Genomic DNA, 21,155 nt, shown 5'->3' on the forward strand with positions numbered 1-21,155 from the left:
GCCTGAAGTTGTGTGCCCAAGGGTGAGGTGAGCCACCCATAGAGGCCGCGCACACCACAGAGCCTCCAGAGTCTGCCTGCCTCCTCCCACTCAGCCGCCCTACAGCTGGGGGGGCAGGCAGCAGGTAGACTGTTTGGGCAGCGCAGAGACTGTGCGTGCCCAAGCCACTGCGTCTCTTCCAGGAGAGATGCGTGGCTCAGGCGCGCTGCAGGCCCAGCGGTGAGTGCCGCCCGGCATTTTGTCACCCCCCTCAGTGGTGACACCCAGGGCAGCCCACACCCACCGCACCCTCCTTCGTCCGCCCCTGGGCAGCAGGTATCACCACTGTTGGGATGCTGCTAAGGAATTGGGGGCCATTGGCAAGCCCCCAGCTGGCTCCAGCCTACTGGCCAACGTGCCGGTTGAACTTCAGTCCTTGGTGCAGCATAAAACTGCGACCCAGAGCTTCAGAAGCCGGGCATGCAACTCAGCAGAGTAAACACACAACAGAAGTGGCAGGGAGAGGCTGTGTGAAGCATATTTACAAGCAGTTTATTCAGCGTACATCAGGACAAAAGGGAAAAACATGTCTTCTCCCTTTCATGTCCAAGCAAGCAGCGTAAGCAAAAGCTATACACAAAAACGGAAGTTCCCAACAAGTTGTGCTGGAGTGTAAACAGGCATGTGACACACAACAGTCATGCCTGTCCCTCTTAAGGTGGAACAGAATATTCTAACTACCACACCCTCCCCATCGTTCTACCCGGACACTGAGGTCCAGCACTGAGGGCCTTCTGGCTGTTCCCTCACTGCAAGAAGCAAAGTTACAGGGAACCAGGCAGAGGGCCTTCTCAGTAGTGGCACCCGCTCTGTGGAACGCCCTCCCGCCAGATGTCAAAGAGAAAAACAACTACCAGACTTTTAGTAGGCAGCCCTGTTTAGGGAAGCTTTTAATGTTTGATGTATTACAGTATTTTAATATTTTGTTAGAAGCCACCCAGAGTGGCTGGGAAAGCCCAGCCAGATGGACAAGGTATAAATAATAAATTATTATTATATTATTACTCCTCCGCCCCTGGGCAGCAGCACTTTGCCTGAGAGTCTCTTTCCATGTCAGGAGAACCTTGGGAAAGAGGCCCATTATAGTCCACTTCTAAGCTATTGCAACCATCTAATGCTAGCCTCTTGGCAGTGGACGAAAGGATGGAACTACAAAGTGGAGGTTTCTCCTTGCAATAAGCCCATTTCATCCCCTGTCCTTACGAATTACAGCATGGGAAGACCAAGGTCTCTCTCCGTAATAAATTAACCTCCTTGTAAATGACTTTGGCAGTGTTTTTCTAACACAGATGCTCTTAGGCAAAGCGCCTGGCGGATTCACCTCTGCCAGATCGCAGTGATTTATTTGGGACAATCTGGTCTAAGTAGAACAAAATAGCAGGTCAAGGGAGAGCTGGAGTCAACGCATCTGGGACAGATGTTGGCCAAAAACCTGTTCAGAGATGGCAAGGAACAGCCGAGAGCCCGGCTCCAGTCATCTACGGAGCCTTCCTGCAGCTGTTGCTGTCAAGCTTGAAGAACCAGCCAGCTCAGGGAGGAGGAATATATAAGATAGGACAAAAATATTTTATTTTATTTTTTAAGAAAGGAAGAAAGAAGAGTGGCCTTATTATGTCAATCTTAGGGCATGTCCTTTGCAGGCAAAGGTTGGTGTCGCATCAAGTCAGAGAGGTCTTCCAGGTGGGCCAGTTGCCTCTTGCACTGTTTTCTGTTGTTGTTGTTGTTGTTGTTTAGTCGTTTAGTTGTGTCCGACTCTTCGTGACTCCCTGGACTAGAGCACGCCTGTCTTCCACTGCCTCCCGCAGTTTGGTCAAACTCATTCTGGTAGCTTCGAAGACACTATCCAACCATCTCGTCCTCTGTCGTCCCCTTCTCCTTGTGCCCTCCATCTTTCCCAACATCAGGGTCTTTTCCAGGGATTCTTCTCTTCTCATGAGGTGGCCAAAGTACTGGAGCCTCAGCTTCAGGATCTGTCCTTCCAGTGAGCACTCAGGGCTGATTTCCTTCAAAATGGATAGGTTTGATCTTCTTGCAGTCCATGGGACTCTCAAGAGTCTCCTCCAGCTCCATAATTCAAAAGCATCCATTCTTCGGCGATCAGCCTTCTTGATGGTCCAGTTCTCACTTCCATACACCACTACTGGGAAAACCATAGCTTTTACTATACGGACCTTTGTTGGCAAGGTGATGTCTCTGCTTTTTAAGATGCTGTCTAGGTTTGTCATTGCTTTTCTCCCAAGAAGCAGACGTCTTTTAATTTTGTGGCTGCCGTCACCATCTGCAGTGATCATGGAGCCCAAGAAAGTAAAATCTCTCACTGCCTCCATTTCTTCCCTAAAAAGAGGATTAGGCAGATTTACAAAGGAGAGGGCTAGCAATGGCTCCTAGCCATGATGGCTAAGCTCTGCCTCTAACAGTTGGGCGACACCAATGCTTCTGAAGACCTGGTGCTGGAAATCACAGGAGGGGAGAGGGTGAGTCTTGTGTTCGAGTCCTGCTCACAGGTTTCCCAAAGACACCTCTTTGGCTGTTGTGAGAACAGGATAATGGGTTAGATGGGCCATTGGCCTGATCCAGCAGGATCTTATGTTCTTAGGTTGTGCAAGCGGAAATCTTTTTTTCTTTAAATTTTTAAAATAATAATTTTATTAGTATTTTCCACACAACAACAACAACACGAAAAATATCGAAAAATAACAATACACAAAACACAAAAACCAGCATGCAAAAAAATTTCCATGTCTTACAAGTTAATAATATAAACACTAAAAAGAAACACAAACATTGACTTCCACCAATCCCACAGCACCTCCTTTACCTCTCATTGTGTATTCCTGTTTCCCTGTTTCCCTTATCATCTCTATCCTAGCATCTAGATAGAAATCCCTCTTTCTTATCCTTTCATTTCACAAGGTTATTCCAGACTCAGCCAGATTTCCGTCCTCGAACCTTGGCTTTTAAGGTATTCATTTAGGCACTCCCATTCGTTTTTCAATTCACTTTTTGGTTTTTGTCTTATTATATCTGTCAATTTATATGCCTGTTGTCTTTGTCCATGGAGTTTTCTTGGCAGGGATACTGGAGTGGCTTGCCAGTTCCTGCTCCAGGTGGATCACTTTTGGTCAAAACTCTCCACTATGACCTGTCCATCTTGGGTGACCCTGCATGGCATAACCATAGTTATTCAAGCGCCTTCGCCACGGCAAGGCAGTGATCCATGAAGGGGAAAAGACCCTGATGTTGGGAAATATGGAGGGCACAAGGAGAAGGGGACGACAGAGGATGAGATGGTTGGACAGTGTTCTCAAAGCTACAAACATGAGTCTGACCAAACTGCGGGAGGCAGTGGAAGACAGGAGTGTCTGGCGTGCTCTGGTCCATGGGGTCACGAAGAGTCGGACACGACTAAACGACTAAACAACAACATCTGTCAATTTGAAAAACTGACAGCAAGTGGAAATATTGATGCTGACAGAATGAGTTTGCTGGATCCTGCCCAGAGTCTCCACAGAGTCCTTCTGGAGACATTCTTCTGTAGTTACCCCATGAGGAATCCATTACATTCTCTTCATGATCCTTGCACATTTCACTTTCCTTAATTTGATTTATCTCATTGCATTTGTATCCCAACTTTTTCTCCACTGAGCTCGGGATGGCCTACATTGTTCTCCCCTTCGTCATTTCATCCCCACGGCAACCTTCCGAGGTAGTTTAGGCTGAGAGTCGGTGACTGGCCCAAGGTTGTGGCTGAGTGGGGATTTGAACCCTAGTCCGACACTCCAACCCGACACCACACTGGCTTCCTAACATCCCAGATCACTGATCAGTCATCTGCACCTCTTATTCTGTGTCCAGGGCAGCTGTTTACCAGCTCCATCTGGTACGCAGGATGAGACCCTACCTGCCCGCAAATTGTCTTGCCAGAGTAGTGCATGCTCTAGTTATCTCCTGCTTGGACTACTGCAATGCGCTCTACGTGGAGCTACCTTTGAAGGTGACCCGGAAACTGCAACTAATCCAGAATGCGGCAGCTGGACTGGTGACTGGGAGCGGCCACCAAGATCATATAACACCAGTCCTGAGAGATCTGCATTGGCTCCCAGTACATTTCCGAGCACAATTCAAAGTGTTGGTGCTGCCCTTGTGAAAGCCCTAAATGGCCTTGGCTCGGTATACCTGAAGGAGCGTCTTCACCCCCATCATCCTGCCCAGACACTGAGGTTCAGTGCTGAGGGCCTTCTGGCGGTTCCCTCATTGCGAGAAGTGAGGTTACAGGGAACCAGGCAGAGGGCCTTCTCAGTAGTGGCACCTGCCCTGTGGAATGCCCTCCCAATAGATGTAAAGGCAATAAACAACTATTTTACTTTTAAAAGACAGCTGAAGGCAGCCCTGTTTAGGGAAGTTATTAATGTCTGACACTGTATTGTTTTTAATATTTGGTTGGAAGCTGCCCAGAGTGGCTGGGGAAACCCAGCTAGATGGGTGGGGTATAAATTATTATTATTATTATTATTATTATTATTATTATTATTATTATTATTATCCTTTCCAGAGGAGTCACCACTCAAGGTAGACTGGTGACGAAAGTCCTGCTCAGTTCTAAGCTAAACTAATGCTTCTATGTGATCCTGCAGTTCTGTCAAAACCCAGAAATCCCGTCTCCCAGCCCCCTCCTCCCCAGCCCCAATGCTTCTCATGTGTTTTCCTTCTTACTTCCATTCTTTCATGCATCCTGTTGATCTTAGCTCCGAGTAGTTAGATGAAGGATAAATGGATTATTATACCGCAAGAAGGCTCTTGAGTCAGCAAGTCTAGGCTTTGCTCCAAGCAAAGAGCTCTGGGAAGGTTAGGCAACCAGGGATTTGTGGAGTGTTATCAAGACCAACTTTGCCTGCTCTGGGGGTACAGGGGTGTTAGCAGTAGGTGAATCTTTCCAATCTTCAGTTCTTTTCTTCACTTTTCCAAAATCAGATTTTGAAAGGTGGTTTGGGGGGGGGGGAGGGAGGGAAGCAATTTCCCCATATATAATGCATTTTAATGTTATTTTCAGTAAGATGTGCAATTTCATGCACACTTTTATCTCTGTGTTTTTGGGCCCTTCATTTGGCTGGGGAACGACATTGCAAAATTTGGAGAAGAGCAAATTTTAAAAGATATTTGTGTACTGTTTCAAAAAGTGTGGATTAGGCAGGTTTGGCTTTAAATGTGAAAAACAAGTGTGCCCTGTAAGATATGTGTGTAAATTATTATTATCACCATCAGGACTTTTTCCAGTCAGAACTCACCAGAACTCAGTTCCAGGACCTCTCAGGTGGGCACAATTGCCATTATAAGACAGTAAGGGAGGTGTTCATAATGAGTTCTGGTATCTCTTTTTCTAGAAAAATAGCAGGTTATTATTATTATTATTATTAGCACCATAAGCATACCAAATCTGCTCTTCTTCTTCTTCTTCTTCTTCGGCGATCACTCATAGCCGAGTAAGATGGTCTTCCATAAACACGGTTTTAACAATGAGTCCGTAAGTGACTGTGGAGGCCAATTCTGGATCCACACGTCCTTCCACAGTGGGGACATTGGTTTCCAAGCAGGAGTTGATCACAGTGTGGATTTGCCAAGCGTGCCTTCCTCTTAGCACATTTCCCCCTTGTGTCCTGAGTTTGAGCGTCTTTAAAGCCCATGACACCTTTGGTAAAGGCTGTTCTCCAACTGGAGCGCTCGCAGGCCAGTGTTTCCCAGTTGTCGGTGTTTATACTACATTTTTTTAGATTTGCCTTGAGACAGTCTTTGAACCTCTTTTGTTGACCACCAGCATTACGCTTTCCATTTTTAAGTTCAGAATAGAGTAGTTGCTTTGCGAGACGATCATCAGGCGTCCGCACAACATGACCAGTCCAACAAAGCTGATATTGAAGAATCATTGCTTCGAGACTGGTGGTCTTTGCTTCTTCCAGTACACTGATATTAGTTTGCCAGTTGTTGCATAAGGAGGTTTGTTTTCCTTTGGTCTCATTTGCTATTGAAAACGGGTAGCATCAAATTTACTTCTATTTTTCTTCTTTTCCCATTAAATATATACACATATATATACCCAATGTGTGTCCATTGTTTCACCAGGCCTCGTTTCCTCGCGGCCACTCCCTCTCAACCACAGCTTGTCAATTCACTCAGCATTTCAGCTAGGTAACTTCTCTTGATCTAAGAGTTTCTACAAAAGTTTCATTGACTGGCATAATTACTTTAGCTTCGGGGTCAAGGAAAGGTTTACATAATTTAAAACTTAATTCACATGCATTTTGGGGGGGAGAGGGTTGTTGCTATTACATTTCTCCAAAGACCCGAATTCAACCTTTGCGACAAGGCTTGCAGTGTTAGCCGCAGTTGTTACCGGAGGAACCTGCCCCAGCGAACCTGGAAACCCGAGTCAGTATGGTTTGAGTTTCTGCCCTTTATATAAGACTGAGCACTCTCTGTTAGGTGTATAATGTTCTTGGACCCTCGGATAATGTAAGCAAAGCATGTTTTGTTCCTGTTTCACATTATAGAACTGCCTGGCTCGTATTTCTATGTAAGCCCTAACAGTGTAGAGTATAAATTAGCGGGTGCAGGGGGTTTCTTTCGGAGTACCGAACTGTTTGTATATTTTGGCACGCAGATATAAAATCTTTATGGGTCCCAAACAATGGGGCTTCTTAAGAACGGCAGTTGTTCCCAAGACTTGCTCTTAACTCGTACCCATAAAAGCGAAGGGCTTGCCTACATGAGTGTGCAATTGAGCATATCCCTGCGTATGAAGCTGTGAAAAAGCTAACACTTTTTGACTCTTAACCAGAGTTTTTCTCGAAGTGGGTGGGTGCGGATGAAAATACCGTGACTTGACCTACCTCATTCAAAGGATGGCTTTCATTGCAAAAAACCAAACATAAGGAAATTTCTCTCTCTCTCTCTCTCTCTCTCTCTATATATATATATATATATTGTAATGGTTCTAGGGGTTGCTCGTGCATAAAATCGGCGCCACACCTGGCTGGGTTGCCTGAGTGAACCCTTTCTGTCCGGAGAGCCACTCACCCGTGGCTGTCTCAATTGCTGGCAGAATCCGTCAGTGGGCGTTTCTTGAACTTCTTCCAGCAAAGAGGCTCTTTGATGCCTAGTCTCCGCCTACTCTCCCTGCGCGGAAGCCTTCTGCGCAAGGAGGGTGTAGGCAGCGGAGGACCCTTACTCTCCCTGCTGGTCCCTGGCAAGGAGTCATGGGACCGCCTCACCAATTCCCCCTTCTGCCCCCCTTCTCCACTGGTGCTACGCTGATTTCCTTCCCCAGAAGATGGGCTGCTTCTCTCCCTCCCGGGAGGCTCTCCGGAATCCCTCTGGAGTCCTCCCTCTCCCTCTGGCTCCGATGGCAGTTCCCTGACATCCATATATATATATATTTACAGTTGTATCTTGGATGTCGAACGGAATCTGTTCCGGAAGTCCGTTCAACTTCCAAAATGTTTGAAAACCAAAAGCTATTGTTATTCATTTCCTCCTGCATCTTTTATAATAATCCAAATCTTTTGCATCTCCGTTATATCCAAAATTCACCATTAAGCTAAAAGTGTTATTCCAATCCTTCTAACAATTTTAACAGTTGACAATGGTTTTTAAGATAAATTATAGATTTCCCCCATTCTTTATTAAAATTCTGGCCTTCCTGATTTCTGATTCTTCTAGTCATTTTTGCCATTTAAGCATAATCCATCAACTTGATCTGCCATTACTAATCATTTTACTGTTTCGGTCTTCTTGTTAAACCGCTTTGAGGTTTCTCACGCTCAAACAGTCTGTCAATTTTATGAAATAAATAAATTTAGACCGTACCATCATTGCAGGGCCTATATTTAGTTAGAAACATTCATTAGGTCTCCGGAAGTTTCCTGTGTGGTAGGAGTGGGTATGCATTGCTTGGTTGCATCAGCAGCCTTGATATAAGAAATCTAGTGTGTTTTCCATTGGCATTATTTCAATTCCACTTTAATTTTAGTAATATTTAAAAGGGGAGCTTTCCAAACTTTTCATGTTGGTGAGATGCTTTTTAGACATGCATCATTTTCATGGCACAGTAATTCACTTTTACTAGCAAACCAGAGGTTAAACTAACCCCTTTCCAGCCCCGGGAAGAGCACAGGGGGCATTCGCACGACACACTCGCACACTACAGCTGATGCACTAATGTGTCGCGATACACAATTTGGAAAGCTCTGATTTAAAGAACTCCTAAAGTCCTAGAAGAAAAGCCAGCGCTGGCCTTGCCCCCAGCTAGAAAACCAGAGATTGTAATATACTGAACATAAAACAGCATCCTGCTTACAAGCGAAAGGGCCTGCAACTCGAACTCCAGAGGTTGCATAATTGTTGTTTTCTCTAGCCTTCTGCAAGTGTATGAGTTTAAGGGAGAGGGAGAGAATATATATATATATATATATATATATGCACAGAAACCCTTTAGTAGGCTTAACATTCAGTCTCTGGGGCAAATTGGCGAGAAGAGAGTGCTTCATTTTAGCGCAGCAAAACATCGGTTTAAAAATATCGCCGACTTTGGGGAGGGCAGGGCAAGACCTAGAAACAAAAAGGGGAATTAACCACAGCCTGCTATTTTCCTTTCCCTTCCTTCCCCCGTCTAAAGCAAGCGTGGGCAGCATATACCTTTTGGCGTTAGGAAATCAAACTTGGCGGATCAGACCAAGGCCAAACTAGCCTAGCCTCCTTTCCCCCAACAGCAGCTAGCCAGATGTCTTTGTAAACTCACAAGCAGAGCTTGAAAAAGTGGCAGGCTTTCTTCGCTTGTCCCCAGGCGCCTGACATTCAGAGCAGCGATGAGTGGGTTCCTTTGGTTCTTCTCCATCATTGTTCCTCTGCCCTGCACCATGCCGCTCCTGAATCCCAGTTTAACTAGGAGGATTTCTGAAATTGAATTGAAGCATGCCCTCTTTCCGCTCCTCTGATTCCCTTTGTGTCGTTTCCCACCTCTGTGATCGTGAGGCACATGTTCTCGCTGATGAACATAAGACGAGTTCTGCTGGATCTGACTAAACGCCTATCCGCTCCGGCCTTCGTTTCTCACAGCGGGAAATTAGATGCCTATGGGAAGCCTGCAAGCGGGACATTCTACTGTGACATTCTACTGCTTGTGATTCCCAGAAAATGGCTTTCAGAGGCACAATGTGTCTGATAGCAGAGGTAATACAGTCACCATGACTAATTCATCTTCCATGAATTTCCCTAACCGTCCCCCGCCCATTTTTATTTCATTTTTTATATACATTTGTATTTTTTTTTAAACATATCAGTTCCAACAGTCATACAACATACCGTATTTTTTGCTCTATAAGACTCACTTTTTCCCTCCTAAAAAGTAAGGGGAAATGTGTGTGCATCTTATGGAGTGAATGCAGGCTGCACAGCTATCCCAGAAACCAGAACAGCAAGAGGGATTGCTGCTTTCACTGCGCAGCGAACCCTCTTGCTGTTCTGGCTTCTGAGATTCAGAATATTTTTTTTCTTGTTTTCCTCCTCCAAAAACTAGGTGTGTCTTGTGGTCTGGTGTGTCTTGTAGAGCGAAAAATATGGTAACTTCTCATCTTATACAATATTTTGGGCTTCCATCAACACCTCTGATGATTTTCCGTTTTTATCACTTATTCTGCATTTCTTACTTTCTGTATTACATCTAATTATCCTTAACTAATAGTTCTCTTCATAGTCTTTCTTGCAGTATTTCAAATAATCCACTTTACAAAACTTGTTGTAGTCCTACTAGCGTAATCTGTTCATCACAGTTACTTTTCAAATAGTTCATATATTTACTCCAGTCTCCTAAGAATCTCTGATCCCGCCAGTTTCGAATCCTTCCTGTTAGTTTATCTAATTCTGCGTGGTCCATCAACTTCATCCTCCATTCTTCTTTCGTTGGTAATTCTTCTTGTTTCCATTTTTGTACCAATAATATTCTTGTCCTCTGCCCATTTTTAAACTACAATGGTACCTCAGTTTCTTGCTCCTGTGTTGTTGGTTTTCTCCTGGTCTGGTCAGAGGTACAGTGGTGCCTCTGGTTACGTACTTAATTCATTCCGGAGGTCTGTTCTTAACCTGAAACTGTTCTTAACCTGAAGCATCACTTTAGCTAATGGGGCCTCCCACTGCTGCCGCGCCGCCGGTGCATGCTCTCCGGAGCACGATTTCTGTTCTCATCCAGAAGCAAAGTTCTTAACCTGAGGTACTATTTCTGGGTTAGCGGAGTCTGTAACCTGAAGCGTCTGTAACCCGAGGTACCACTGTAATGCACATCAAGGTGTGACACTCTATACCATGGGTAGGCAAACTAAAGCCCAGGGGCCAGATCTGGCCCAATCGCCTTCTAACTCCGGCCCACAGACGATGCAGGAATCAGCATGTAGAATGTGTGCTTTTATTTAAAATTCATCTCTGGGTTATTTGTGGGGCATAGGAATTTGTTAGAAGATCAAACCTATCCATTCTGAAGGAAATCAGCCCTGAGTGCTCACTGGAAGGACAGATCCTGAAGCTGAGTCTCCAGTACTTTGGCTACCTCATGAGAAGAGAAGACTCCCTGGAAAAGACCCTGATGTTGGGAAAGATGGAGGGCACAAGGAGAAGGGGACGACAGAGGACGAGATGGTTGGACAGTGTTCTCAAAGCTACAAACATGAGTCTGACCAAACTGCGGGAGGCAGTGGAAGACAGGAGTGCCTGGCCTGCTCTGGTCCATGGGACCACGAAGAGTCGGACATGACTAAACGACTAAACAAAAACAGGAATTTGTTCATATTGTTTTTCAAAATGTAGTGCGGCCCACCACAAGGTCTGAAGGACAGTGGACCGGCCTCCTGCTGAAAAAGTTTGCTGACTGCTGCTCTATACTATTGAATCATTGCTTTAATATGGCCATTATCTTTAAAGGCACTTAGGCCCAAGAAGAAAGTTCATCCAATACCAGAAAGAAAGAAAAAACACAGCAGCAATGGTCAAAGTGTGCAAATTTGGGACAGGCATCAAGTCCTTTTTCTAATTGCCCACATTTTTGAGCCTACACTCGGCGAACCGTGTCTTTGAGTCTGCAGAAGCGTAGACGAAGCATTCTGCTTGGCTAGGGGTCTCTACACCAACCGGCTTACTGACATGGGTGATAAATGACCAACATTAGAAGGTACGGAAAAGGAATAAGACAGAGCAAGAGTTTTGAGGACGTGGCCTCGTGATTCCCGAGAAATTATCATTCATTTGCTGGGCTTCCCTTGCCTTCATCAATCAGTATTAACTGTGTTTCGCCACATTATCTGTTGGGTGGTGGCAGCGAGCTGAGTTTCCATCATTCGGACAAGTTGGGCAATACGTGCATGAGCTGATTTGTGACAGATGTGCAGGGAAGCAAAACTAGTCAGTGCTGAGGCCTCCAAATATATTTATTAGATAGATAGATGATAGATGATAGATAGATAGATAGATAGATAGATAGATAGATAGATATAGATAGATGATAGATAGATTAGATAGATAGATAGATAGATAGATAGATAGATAGATAGATGATAGATAGATGATAGATAGATAGATGATAGATAGATAGATGATAGATAGATAGATAGATAGATAGATAGATATAGATAGATATAGATGATAGATAGATAGATATAGATAGATAGATAGATGATTGATAGATAGATAGATGATAGATAGATAGATAGATAGATAGATAGATAGATATAGATAGATGATAGATAGATAGATGATAGATGATAGATAGATAGATAGATAGATAGATAGATAGATAGATAGATGATAGATAGATAGATAGATAGATGATAGATAGATAGATAGATAGATAGATAGATAGATAGATAGATAGATAGATAGATAGATAGATATAGATAGATGATAGATAGATAGATAGATAGATAGATAGATAGATAGATAGATGATAGAATACAGTGGTACCTTGGGTTACATACACTTCAGGTTACATATGCTTCAGGTTACAGACTCCATTAACCCAGAAATATTACCACGGGTTAAGAACTTTGCTTCAGGATGAGAACAGAAATCGTGCTCCGGCAGCAGGAGGCCCCGTTAGCTAAAGTGGTGCTTCAGGTTAAGAACAGTTTCAGGTTAAGAACGGACCTCCAGAATGAATTAAGTACTTAACCCCAGGTACAACTGTATATATATATCTCAAAACTGGTTTGTTGTGCAGTTGATTAATTGTGGATTCCACCCCACTCCCCACTCAATTTGCATTGGTATGGTTGCACATTGTTTGAATAGAACAGCAAAAAAGTGTCTTCCAAATTATTTAGATGATAAATCGGGTCCTCCCTTAAATAGGGCACGTGTTGCGGTGGGACCTGGCAACCTAACCCTGTGTTGTGGTTGGGTACGTTTGGATAGCCACAACACCCGATTGGTAGGTCCCTTGATGCAGGGTTCAATCAGCCCAATGGGACGCAGTCCAAACGGTTTGAGGGACCTATTTATGCCCATGCACGTGACCCAGAGCTTCCTCTTTCGGCGTGTTCATTCTGAACACCCGCCCACCTCTCCCTACTTTTAGGGCTTTGCGCTTGACCTTGCTATGCCGTCATGTGTCGTCTGTCGTTGGGACAGGGGCACGGCAGGAATTTCCCCCACTTGGCTGATGGGCTGTTGCCATTTGGGTTTCGCCTGCCGCATAACAAATTGTCACAACTTGTAAGGTTGCAGATAGGCTCTGGTTCAGGTGATGGGGTGGGAGAATGCTCTCGCCATCCCTATGTGAAGGCTATTCCGTTAAAGGAATCCAGGGACTCAATGGTTTGGTCAACCCCTGTGAGGGGGTTGTGCCCGTGCCTGAGTCCAGGGGGACATTTGGGTGGCGGAGATAGCGTGCTCCCAGCTTTCTGCTTATCCAGGTGTTCACCCTTGCCTGACCTATGCTGCAACCCTGGGTCAGCGCTACCTGCATGGCAGGGAGCTAGTCGAACCAGAGCCTATGCAACCAGTCACTTTCTGCAATCAATAAAGTTGTGGCCTAAATTCTGCCAAAAACCAAACCAAAATTTGAGTCTTGTCTGAATTTATTTCAACACGTAATTAACTTAAACCAAAAATCACCTTATCCTTCTGCAATGTATTCTCTTAACACCTTAATAGAGAACTCGGGTGATGAGTCCCAATATCTGTAGAGCCAGAACTTCTGCTATGTACCCATTAGCGGCTTGAAAGGCAGTGAGGTCGTCCCCCCTCTTTTCCCCCCTTCCCCCCAGCTGTGTCCCAATTTGCTTTTTTTATGTTGCTTTTCACACCTGAGAGAGGGTGTGGATGTCTTCAGCCTGACATGCATTGTTTCCCCCCCTCCAAATCCCAGTTCACTGAAGCCATCATCTGAGCATGTGCAACAGTTGCCTGAACTGTACACACCTCAGCTGAACCACAGCTTTCGTTTTCTAATCGTTTGGAAGCTGGCTTGAGGGTAAGCACATCAAACAGCATTGTTTCTCTTCTTTTTTTTAAAAAAAAAATATTTATTAGCATTTCAAAAATTATACAGAAAAACAATAATAAAAACAAAACACAAACAAAAAACATATCAAATATTTTAAAAAATACAAAACTAAAAACAATTTAAAAACAGGTAAAATTTCGTTCCCTTGTTTTCTTATAACTTACTTCCCAGACCTCCTCATACTTCCCCTTTTTGTATTCCAATTTTAATTATTATTTCAGCAAATCCTCACTCTTAATTTTCATTTAATTTTCAACCTTTCTTTTCTTTTTACTTAATCATTACAGCTGAGAACCACTTAATTTCTGAAACAACATCATTCTAATATTCATTAATTTTACAATATTTCCCAAGATAGTCCTTAAATTTCTTCCAGTCTTCTTCCGCCGTCTCTCTTCCCTGGTCTCGGATTCTGCCTGTCATTTCTGCCAGACCCATATAGTCTATCACCTTCATCTGCCATTCTTCCAAAGTGGGTAAATCTTGTGTCTTCCAGTACTTTGCGATGAGTATTCTTGCTGCTGTTGTTGCAAACAAACAGCATTGTTTCTCAGGAAGCTGCAGGGTACCTATGGACTGTGACTTAAAAAGCAAGTCCGCTTGGCTTCAGACACTAGTAGTGGGAGCATAATGGACCCAGGAGTAAGGGGTCAGGTGCACACAGCCTTAGCCACAAAGGAATTAGAGAGGGATCTCTGTGTTCACGAGGAAGACCAAGATATGTAGAATTACAGATACTATTTTTTTAAAGCAAAGAGGGAAAACAAAACGAAACAAACCAACAGTCAAAAACAATGCTGTATGCTCCGGTAACCTCTAGGCTAGATTACTGCAACATGTTATATGTGGGCCTTCCTCTGAAATGGTTCTGAAACTTCAGCTGGTGCAGAATTGAGCAGCCAGGTTGCTCACCAGGGCAAGTTGGCTTGAGTGTATAATGCCAATACTTAGTTTCCAGGCCCAGTTCAAAGTGCTGGTTTTTGACCTATGAAGCCTTAAATGGCTCGAGACTGCAGTAACTCAAGGACCTCCTCTCCCTATAGAAACCAACCCTTTAAATTTTCTTTAAATTTTAAATCAGTTTTCCATAATTTACCCCAATCTTCCATCATAATGTGGAAAGTGCTGCTGGTTCTAACTGCATGCAAGCTGCTGCCCTGCTAAATTCGCAGTGCTTGGGTTTGTTTTGGTTTGGTTTCTCCTTGGCGCCGGCTTGTTCGTTCCTCGATGCCTGGGGAGCCGCGAGCAAAGCACAGAGGCTATAAAATATGTAACTCTTAACATGCATTTTCATTAGCAAAGCCTCTAATAAGGCCTGGTGTTGGGAAGGCATTGCCTTGGCCTCTAGCCCGAGAGAGAGACCCCTAGTAATTAAGCATGATGCTACCCAGTAGATAAATAAGGAAGAAATATTGCAACATTGGCTGTTCTGCTGGCCCACCCAAGCCCGCCAGAGGGTGGATAATTAATCTGAAAGCGAGGTGGGGGAGGGAGAGGAGGAAGATCTATTGGGAGACCAGCCAATTTGTCCATCTCTTTAATATATATAATTGCATTTTGTCCAGAGAAAAAGTAATTCACACGGGTAATTGCAGGACAGGGCAAGGCAGCTTTAACAAGCTTGCCGCAATATATCAGGCTCGCTGCTTGCCAGCTGGCAAGTGTTTCGTGACTCTGCTATCTCCGGGGTCTGCATTGTGGGTCGTGGGGGGCTAAACAGGCTCCCACAGTACCGTGAACGGATGCCCTGAGAGGTGTGTCGCTAAGGAGACAGGAGTAGTCAGCGTGGTGCCCGTAGATGTTCGCCCCGCGCAAGTTGCGCCTCAAAATGCTCTAGATTCAGGTAGATAGCCATGTTGGTCTGACGCAGTTGATATATATATTGAAATACTTTATTGTCACTTGAACAACTTGTATACAATGAGATTACACGAGCACCCCCCACTCTTAGTCTTTATTCCCCTCGTTTACTGACGCACACCCACCAAACCCAAAAGTCAGTTGGCCTGTTGTTATCTTTTCATTCAGTGGCCTAACAGCCCACGGATAGAAGCTGTTCTTTACCCTGTTGGTGCGACTAATTGTGCTTCTATATCTTCTGCCTGAGGGCAGGAGATCAAGAAAGTGCCGGCCAGGGTGTGAATCATCCCTGAGAATTTTCCTCACTCTCCTGAGACAATGTTCTTCCGCTATTTCCTCCAGCAGATTCATGGGGCACCCCATAATATCTTGTGCTGTATTCACCACCCTCTGTAAGCACTTCCTATCAGATGATGTCAAACCAGCGTACCACACCATGATGCAGTAGGAAAGGACACTTTCTATTGTGGGCCCAGTACGAATATCTTTTACGTCAGAGTACAGTGACCAATGCCTCACAGTAAGCAGTGCATCATCTAGAAAGGCTCATATTTCTAAGACCTCATTTATTGAATACAGTGGTGCCTCGCAAGATGAAAAGAATCCGTTCCGCGAGTCTCTTCGTCTTGCGGTTTTTTCGTCTTGCGAAGCAAGCCCATTAGTGGATTAGCGGATTAGCGCTATTAGCGGCTTAGCGGATCAGCTGATAAGCGGCTTAGCGGATCAGCTGTTAAGCGGCTTAGCGGATCAGCTGTTAAGTGGCTTAGCGGATCAGCTGATAAGCGGCTTAGCGGATCAGCTGATAAGCGGCTTAGCGGATCAGCTGTTAAGCGGCTTAGCGGATCAGCTGATAAGCGGCTTAGCGGCTTGGGAAAGGGGGGGGAGAAAAAAACCCCGCAGGAACTCGCAAGACATTTTTGTCTTGCGAAGCAAGCCCATAGGAAATTCATTTTGCGAAGCACCTCCAAAACGGAAAACCCTTTCGTCTAGCGGGTTTTCCGTCTTGCGAGGCATTCCTCTTGTGGGGCACCACTGTAGTTCAATGGTTAATTTTTGTGAGAGGTTTATGAAATGGCTCAGTTGCAGCAAAGACCTGAATCAAGGTCTTAAAAAGAGAGGAGTTGTTTCCTCGCCGCTTCCATTGTTTCTAACTTGTTTCAGTGGGGACACACATACAGAGATCTAGCTAAGTTAAGGCCGCTCCTATATAATTACATCCTATTTTAATATGACACACATTGCATGGAGTGTGAACCAGAAACAATAGACTCAAACGAACTATGCTATTTTATCATTTCGCCTAATGCCACACACACTGCCGTACCTGTCTTCATGCAAACGTCGGCGAATAAATCATCAAAATGATCTTTATTTTCTCTTCGCGGGTAAAAAAAAAAAGTGTGTTTATGTTTAATAAGCCATGTGTATTTTTTTCCTGTATTAAAAGCAAATTGTAAACACTAATAGTTTGAGCTGTCATTAAAACAAAACGAAGTGCTAGGCACAGCTTGAAGACTGTATGTTTCTGGTTTCTCTGGAGTTATTTAGCAAAAGTATTACATCGTATATGGAATAAATTAATGCTGCCTGCTCAGGCAAGAAGCAGGAGTTCTGCTACATAGATATTTTGAATTATGTAAATAACTACACAGCTTTACAAGATGTCGTCTTTCTCGGAGTTGCGCTGGATGTCTCTGATTTCGATACAGCTTTTTGATTCTTTGCCGTTAATTGATTTTGACGTCCTCCGAAGCCGGAATCCGCTGAAATAAATAAATGCACTGTAAGAATATAAACAATTAGGCAAGTATCCTAATCTGTTGATCTGTTAAGGGGAAGGGCTACAGCTCAGTGGGACAGCATCTGCTTTGCATGAAAGTCCCAGGGCCAATCCCCGGTGGCTGGGAATGTCTCAGGCATGAAGCCAGCTGCACAAATATAAGATGGGGGACACCTGGCTTACTAGCAGTCCTCGTGAAAAGGATCTGGGGGTCTTGGTGGACCACAAGCTTAACATGAGTCCACAGAGTGATGCAGCAGCAAAAAAACCTGATGCTATTCTAGGCTGCATCAACCAAAGGCTAGTGTCTGGTGGCGGTTGGAGGATGGATGGCAGCTAACAGATTGAGGTTGAATTCTGACAAGACAGAAGAACTGTTTTTGAGGGACAGGGGGCGGGCAGGTGTGGAGGACTCCCTGGTCCTGAATGGGGTAACTGTGACCCTGAAGGACCAGGTGCACAGTCTGGAGTTCATTTTGGACTCACAGCTGTCCATGGAGGTGCAGGCCAATTCTGTGTCCAGGGCAGCTGTTTACCAGCTCCATCTGGTACACAAGCTGAGACCCTACCTGCCCGTAGACTGTCTCGCCAGAGTGGTACATGCTCTAGTTATCTCTCGCTTGGAATAGTTCAATGCGCTCTATGTGGGGCTACCTTTGAAGGTGACCCGGAAACTGCAAATAATCCAGAATGCAGCAGCTAGACTGGTGTCTGGGAGACCACATAACACCGGTCCAGAAAGACCTACATTGTCTCCCAGTACGTTTCTGAGCACAATTCAAAGTGTTGGTGCTGACCTTGAAAGCCCTAAACGGCCTCAGCCCAGTAGACCTGAGGAAGCATCTCCACCCCCATCATTCTGCCCGGACACTGAGGTCCAGCTCCGAGGGCCTTCTGGCGGTTCCCTCACTGTGAGAAGTGAGGTTACAGGGAACCAGGCAGAGGGTCTTCTCGGTTGTGGTGCCCGCCCTGTGGAATGCCCTCCCACCAGATACCAAGGAAACAAACAACTACCTGACTTTTAGAAGACACCTGAAGGCAGCCCTGTTTAGGGAAGTTTTTCATGTTTAATGTTTTATTCTGTTTTAATGTTCTCTTGAAAGCTGCCCAGAGTTACAGGGGAAACCCAGCCAGATGGGCGGGCTATAATAATAAGATGTTGTTGTTGTTTGTTTCTAGATCAAGGGAAGTAATAGTTCCACTCTATTCTGCCTTGGTCAGACCACACTGTGTCCAATTCTGGGCACCTCAATGAGAAGGATGTTATCAAGCTGGAATGTGGGCAGAAGGGGGCAACCAAGATGTGGCTGGGGCAGCCCAGCCAGGTGGGCAGGGGTTATATAATAAAATTACATTTATTGCTATAAGATGATCAAGGGTCTGGAAACCAAGCCTGATGAGGAACGGTTGAAGCAGCTGGGTGTGTTTAGCCTGGAAAAGAGGAGACTGGAGAGGAGATATGATGGCCATTGTCCAATATCTCAAGGGATGTCACATAGAGGATGGAGCAAGCTTGTTTTCTCCTGCTCCAGAGGGTAGGACCCAAACCAATGGACTCAAGTTATAAGAAACCCTGGAAAGCTGCTGCCAGTTGGTGTAGACAACACTTGTTGTTGTTCTTTAGTCGTTTAGTCATGTCCGACTCTTCGTGACCCCATGGACCAGCACACCAGGCACTCCTGTCTTCCACTGCCTCCTGCAGTTTTGTCAAACTCATGCTTCAAGAACACTGTCCAACCATCTCATCCTCTGTCGTCCCCTTCTCCTTGTGCCCTCCATCTTTCCCAACATCAGGGTCTTTTCCAGGGAGTCTTCTCTTCTCATAAGGTAGCCAAAGTACTGGAGACTCAGCTTCAGGATCTGTCCTTCCAGTGAGCACTCAGGGCTGATTTCCTTCAGAATGGATCGGTTTGATCTTCTTGCAGTCCATGGGACTCTCAAGAGTCTCCTCCAGCACCAGAATTCCAAAGCATCCATTCTTTGGCCATCAGCCTTCTTTATGGTCCAGCTCTCACTTCCAACACCAGGCCAGGCTAAATAGACTGACTCAGTATAAGTCAGCTTCCTATGTTCCTACGACAAGCTTGGACGTCTTGGCACATATAGTGCCCACAGGTTTGTTTTAATGCAAGGGATCCTGCTGTTCCTGCAAAACCGGGCACATAGAACTCTCTCTTCTCTGGAATTGTATGGAGAAATCCACAATGGTTAGCATTTAGCGTACCGTACTTAATTGCTGTCACCCTTATATAGGAATGCTTTCTGCTCCGTCATCTAGTGCGGAGAATGAGTTCAGTGTTGTTGTTTCGGTTTTCAAAATATATTCTCTTATCATTAGAAGTTTGCTGTTGAATTACGCTACCTTTTTTTTATGGATGTTCTCCACTCCTATGACTGATGTCCTTTGCTTTTCCTTCAAACACTCTTTTGTTGTCTCTGTTTCTCCTTCCCGCAGAATCAGTGGATAACTGTCCTAGCAACTGCTACGGGAACGGGGACTGTGTCTCTGGGACCTGCCATTGCTTTCTCGGCTTCCTGGGTCCCGATTGTGGACGAGGTAGGGATTCGGGTTAACTTTTGTTGCTGTTTGTTACTGTCCCTGCTGTATCATGTGGAAGGTGGGATGGGGGCTTCCAGGCAAAGGGCAAGGATGGATTCGGAGCCCACCCCCTAGTCTATAAACATTTATCCATACTTTTAGGTTTCTCTTAGGTTTGTCTAGCTGAGACTCTACAGGCCTCACTCCTCCCTGCCACCAACCAAACACACCCACCCCTTCCTTTTGGTTTCTGCATGTGAGCAAACAGAACAATGACCCATCAAGGGCACTGCCCCTTGGGGAAAGAATTGGTCCAAGAAGCTTAGCAATCACTATGTTCCATTGTTTCTCCAGCAACTACTCTGTCAATAGCTGGCTGAGTTTAGGCTGACCCCTTTTGTCTTCCCGTAAATCCATAAGGTGGCCTCTGAGCAGCTTCTTTTCCTTGCCTGAACCTCAGAGGTTATCCTAGAGCAGGAGCAGGCAAACTTGGCCCGCCAGATGTTTTGGGACTACAACTCCCATCATCCATAGCTAACTGGACCAGTGGTCAGGGGTGATGGGAATTGTAGTCCCAAAACATCTGGAGGGCTGAGTTTGCCTGTCCCTGTCCTAGAGAGCCTGCCCTGGTGCACTTTACGTTTCCAAGCACAATTCAAAGTGTTGGTGCTGACCTTGAAAGCCCTAAACGACCTCTGTTTAGTATATCTGAAGGAGCATCTCCACCCCCATCGTTCTACCTGGACACTGAGGTCCAGCGCTGAGGGCCTTCTGGAGGTCCCCTGCCTGCTAGAAGCCAAGTTACAGGGAACCAGGCAGAGGGCCTTTTCGGTAGTGGCACCCATCCTGTGGAACGCCCTCCCACCAGATGTGAAAAAGAACAACAAGTACCAGACTTTCAGAAGACATCTGAAGGCAGCCCTGGTTAGGGAAGCTTTTAATGTTTGACGCATTACTGTTTTTTAATATTTTGTTGGAATATTTTGTTTGCCCAGAGTGGCTGGGTATAAATAAATTATTATTATTATTATTATTATTATTATTATTATTGAAGGGAGGGCACCCAGGAGCCAGGACTAGTCCAAGCAACCTCTTTACCTGAAGTTCCCACAAAGCCAAACCTTCAAAAAAGATGGCTAGTCAAAAGGTTTGTGGGGGTTTTCCCCCCGCTTGCTGCAGCTATAGCCTGCAATGCTCCTGAAGGCTTTGCACGGAAACCGAGGATGAAGCAAGTCAGTGCAAAATAGTTTAAAGTGTATGAGACTTGTCATAGGAAACACGCAAAACAACGAGGTCTGTGCTTTGCTAAGAATCATTCATGTAGGCCTCTCAAAGAACCCAAGGGCTGCTGTGGCTCATTCTCATAACAGCAAAAAGGTTCACAGCATTGGTTTACA

At 45.1% G+C, this 21,155-nt stretch overlaps 1 protein-coding gene across 13 annotated transcripts in view; it reads left to right on the forward strand.

The window, feature by feature from the left end:
- The window catches only part of TENM4 (teneurin transmembrane protein 4), a 650,537-nt gene that overhangs the window by 477,801 nt on the left and 151,581 nt on the right, over positions 1-21,155 (forward strand). For all 13 annotated transcript variants that reach the window (XM_083735741.1, XM_083735748.1, XM_083735749.1 and 10 more), the window contains one exon: positions 19,675-19,776. In XM_083735741.1, coding sequence (XP_083591867.1) covers positions 19,675-19,776 — 102 coding nt within the window. The remainder of the gene's footprint in view (positions 1-19,674; positions 19,777-21,155) is intronic.

The sequence above is a fragment of the Podarcis gaigeae genome (assembly GCF_964106915.1).
Source record: "Podarcis gaigeae genome assembly, chromosome: 4".
NCBI classification, from domain to species: Eukaryota; Metazoa; Chordata; class Lepidosauria; order Squamata; family Lacertidae; genus Podarcis; species Podarcis gaigeae.